Consider the following 4,369-nt stretch of genomic DNA (forward strand, 5'->3'; position numbering starts at 1 on the left):
CAGCAAATGCACTGTGCACATGTAGATAAAAGGAGACCGGCTTCTATGCAGTTATTTCAGAATCACAATTATTTTACCTTCTACAATGCTACCTGCACTAGTCCAACACAGCGTTCCTCAGCAGCACCTCACTTTTCCATCCCTCAAACTGGCCACTGGAGATATTTGCTAATGTTGAGTTAATATTTCAATACATCGCCCATCATTTGGAAACACTGGGATCTGCATTAGGACACTCTCTTCTGTTCTATTTGTTAATTATGATGTTGATTTATGTAAAAGAACATTTCACTGCTTTCTTGACCTGCTGCCTAAATTTGGACTGTGTTGCCCCATAAATAAATGCATTTGTGCAACAGCTTAAATTCACCAACATAACTCCAACTTGTTCAAATATGTGGAAAGGATCATTGCCATCGCTGGGATCAGTTCCAGGAATAATATTGTAAATGAAATTTATCACATATATGGACCACAAAATTACAAAGCTGCCAGAAATGGTAAAGAGTAAAATTATTGATCTCCTTCTGCTCTCCATCTCTGGGTCACTGCGATTCTCTCCCCTGCTCTGACCCCTCAGTCCCTTACGTACTCGATTGGCCATTAGAATGTGTCTGACTGTCAGAGCGTTGAGCAGCAGAATTAGAACGAATGGCAGCAATGGGTAAAAAACTGTATTGAACCATTTAAATCCCATCCAGCTGGGCTCACTATAATAACTTGGCTTTGAAGTACAGAGCCATGGCAGGTTGTAAAGTATTACATACGGTTCATATCTAAAATAGAAAGGAACATGTATTAAACACATCAGGGTGCAGGTTATTGATAGAACTACAATTGCATTTCCCTTTGTGCAATATTTAGTTTTCAGTTTCTGGCAACAAATCATAACAAATCGATCGAAGCTGAAAGTTACCGTGAACCAAACAGAACAGGAGGTGGCTGCTGTTGATAAGACGTAGATTATACTGCATACAGGAGTCAAATCCAAGAAAGATAATGGGAAATAATAAGCATTGATGTGCCTCAGTATAACCTCAGTGATAAGAACCATTAAATCTGATGCTGCCATCGCCACCAGATAGCAAGTGGTGCAGGAGGATAGACCACACCTTCCCTGAGACAGGATCACGAGTGCCACTAAATTTACTGAGGGGACAGAAGAGAAAATGTTTGAATCAAACATACTGTTTCAGTACATTTTGGTCCACTGCCGTCCCACCTGCAATTAGAACAGATGTTTAAGTATGATGTTTATAATTTTAGTTCATCTTAGACATGCCCATTCTCAGCTTTAACAAACAAAATGTTAATGGGATGAGCCTTACTTCACTTCCTGGATGCTGTTTGATATCTTAATAAGTTTAAGTGATATTACTAACCTCTAATTTAATGAGCTTTGCAGTTCTAACATTTATCAGCCCGTTGTGGGAAAACAGGAAGCTGAAGGAAGGCAAACCCAGCATCAGTGAAAATGTAAGAACCCATCTTATCAGTCTGGACAAAGGGGAATGATTTTCTTTGACTTCCACAACTCACCCACTTTAGAGGTGTGAGGAACTAAGCTCCCCAATGTTGCAGACCGGATCCCATCTGGTTGCATCTGTGATCATGCTGGGATTTGGCCAAATTAAGTCTGGTCAGACATACTTACATTTGGACACTTTCTGCCCAATATTCCAATCCTCATTCCACCATGTTACCCCATTCCAATCACACTTCTGGACCATGAGCTGTGCAGCCACATGCAGAGGAACACTCTAATGGAAAAAGTCTGAATACTGGGATGATCTCTGGCATGAAAGGATTATCTTATGGATGAAGGTTAAACAAGTTAGGAACCTTCTCACTGGAGTTTAGAAGAATGAGAGGGGCTGAAAATGTGTTGCTGGAAAAGCGCAGCAGGTCAGGCAGCATCCAAGGAGCAGGAGAATCGACGTTTCGGGCATGAGCCCTTCTTCAGGAAGGGCTCATGCCCGAAACATCGATTCTCCTGCTCCTTGGATGCTGCATTTTCCAGCAATACATTTTCAGCTCTGATCTCCAGCACCTGCAGTCCTCACTTTCTCCAAGAATGAGAAGGGGTCTCATTGAAAGATATAGGATGCTTCAGGATAAATACTGAGAGGATGTGTCTCCCTCTCATGGAAGAGTCTAGGACCAGAAGACAAAGTATTAAAATAAAGGGGCACAAGTTTGAGACTGAGATGAGGAGGAATCTCTCCTCTCAGAGGGTTCTGAGTCATTCGAACTCCTTGCCACAGTGAGCTGTACAGGCAAAGTCCACGCATATACTTAAAACAGAGATCTAAAGGTCCTTGGTCAGTCAGGGAATCGAGAAGAACAGGGAAAGGGCAGGGAAGTGGATGTGAGGGATGTTGCATCAGCCATGCTCCTGTTGAAAGGTGGAGCGGGCTTGAGTGACTGATTTCTTTTGATCTAAATACATGGAAATTATATCAGAGATTCCCTGATGCCTCATCCACAAATGACACCTCTGGTTATTTAGCTGGAAATCCTTGACAATGAAAGAAAATACTCAGAGAGCTAGGAATCTGATTTTTCTAAAAAAAACTTGTATATGCAGATAAATGGAAACACACAGCTTGTCAGGTGACGCCAGTCGGGAGAAAATCCGAGTGAAGTTGCCAGGTTGATGAAATTTATATCTGAACTGGTTCACACCAGGGATGAGCTGGTTTTCAACATTTATCGAGTCAGAGGGGATATTTATAAAGGAGAGGTTCACAATTCGGTAGACCTGTGAATGATTCTATTGTAAGGTGAATGAGGTGAAAGAGCTAGACAATGGGCCAACGGTAATGTGGATGTTTTAATCAGGAAAAGAGTGTGTCTTGTGAGGACACTGCTCAGGTCACTGTCAATTTGATGAGCAAAGCCACAGGGATCCTAGAGATTATGGGGCAGCCCATTAATTACGTGTCAAAGTGGAATCTCCAACTCCAGCAGGAAATCCCATCAGCTCCACTCTCTGTTGGAGCAGCACAGTAAAATGTGACAATACAGAGCCGATGTTGTTGAGATGGCCAGTTCAACAGCATTGGAGGCCAAGAACAGAGAGGTCAGATGGGGAGGGAGTCACGACTAGTCTCTTGGAGAGAGAGGGTGAAAGGAGAGTGTAGTTTAAGGTCCGATTAGGTGAAGCCTTTAACGAAAATTGTGAAGATGCAAGGCATTCTGCCACACGCAGTGACCTCAGTCGGCCAAGGGGACAAGGTGCAGCTGGCCCTCTGTGTGAGCTGTGTGTCCTATTTGGGTGGAAGTGAGGATGGGGGCAGGAGTGCAGGATGAGGTGGGGCGATGAAGCGACTGAAAACAAAACCAGGGCTGTTTGAACACATTCAGTTTTGTAAAATGGTCACCAGACGCGTAATGTTACCTCTGCTGTCAGAGGTTCTCTAGTAATTTCTGTTTCTGATTAGATAATATCATTTTTTCTTTCACAGATTGAAATAGGAGCATTCCATGCTGTAAATGCAAAGTTAAAAACCACATGACACCAGGATATAGTCCAAAGATTTATTTGGAAGCACTAGCTTTTGGAGCGCTGTTCCTTTGGCTACCTGATGAGAGAGCAGCACTCCGAAAGCTAGTGTTTTCAAATAAACCTGTTGGACTATAACCTTGTGTTGTGTGATTTTTAACTTTGTTCACCCCAGTCCAACACTCGACACCTCCACATCGTAAATATAATGATTCAGATAGATGCTGAATCTACGCCTAGAATACACACCATTGTACTAAACCCTACCACACAAACTGCAATCAGAACCCCACTTGTATCTGAGGCAATAAATCAAAGCTCCAGAGTTAAATCAGACCACTCAACGTTTTGAAAAAAGGTGATAAAAGTGATCCGGTACCCGAATAAAGGTCTGTACGCAGTATCAATCCCCACAGTAAAACTAGGGGTAGCATATTTACACAGTTTCTGTGTAAAACCACTTACCTGGAACACCAATGAGGGCCAGGATCATGTAATATATCTTGTTGATATTGCGAGTAATTCCATGCATTTTCAGACTGCACTGCTCTGCCTCGATGAGGAACCTGACTGAATTAAATTTGGAGTTCATGAAGCCTGTTATCTATACTCTCTGTAAATCTCCACAGGGACATTAGGATTGCAGTATCTTCACAGCTTTTTTTTTACAGTATGTGTAAACAAATTCTGGCAACCATTACCTTTGTAATCATTAAAAACATGGAAATAGAGAAAACACACCGGATCATCAACTCCACACTCACAGGAATCCGATTCACGAGAGAGGAAGAAAAGGACAACCAACTCCCATTCCTAGACGTGAGGGTACAGAGAACACCAAATGGAGAATTCACCACTAAGGTA

General features: G+C 42.4%; 1 protein-coding gene across 1 annotated transcript; it reads right to left on the reverse strand.

Annotated features, from left to right (window-relative positions):
- Positions 1 to 271: 271 nt before the first annotated feature.
- On the reverse strand, positions 272 to 4,037 carry LOC148136943 (putative G protein-coupled receptor 139). The gene is made up of 2 exons (XM_087982866.1): positions 3,971 to 4,037; positions 272 to 1,149 (listed from the first exon to the last, which is right to left on the reverse strand). The coding sequence occupies exons 1-2, from the start codon at positions 4,035 to 4,037 to the stop codon at positions 272 to 274; spliced, it is 945 nt and encodes a 314-aa protein (XP_087838992.1).
- Positions 4,038 to 4,369: the final 332 nt, after the last annotated feature.

Source organism: Chiloscyllium plagiosum, unplaced genomic scaffold, assembly GCF_037043375.1.
Source record: "Chiloscyllium plagiosum isolate Xiang-an unplaced genomic scaffold, Cpla_swu_hap1 HiC_scaffold_44, whole genome shotgun sequence".
In the NCBI taxonomy this organism is placed as follows: Eukaryota; Metazoa; Chordata; class Chondrichthyes; order Orectolobiformes; family Hemiscylliidae; genus Chiloscyllium; species Chiloscyllium plagiosum.

Coding starts and splice junctions, on each gene's coding strand:
- LOC148136943 (XM_087982866.1), bottom strand. CDS start 4,037: ATGCATGGAATTACTCGCAATATCAACAAGATATATTACATGATCCTG. Junction 1,150..3,970: donor GGCCCTCATTGGTGTTCCAG/GTAAGTGGTTTT, acceptor CTGTCCCCTCAG/TAAATTTAGTGGCACTCGTG.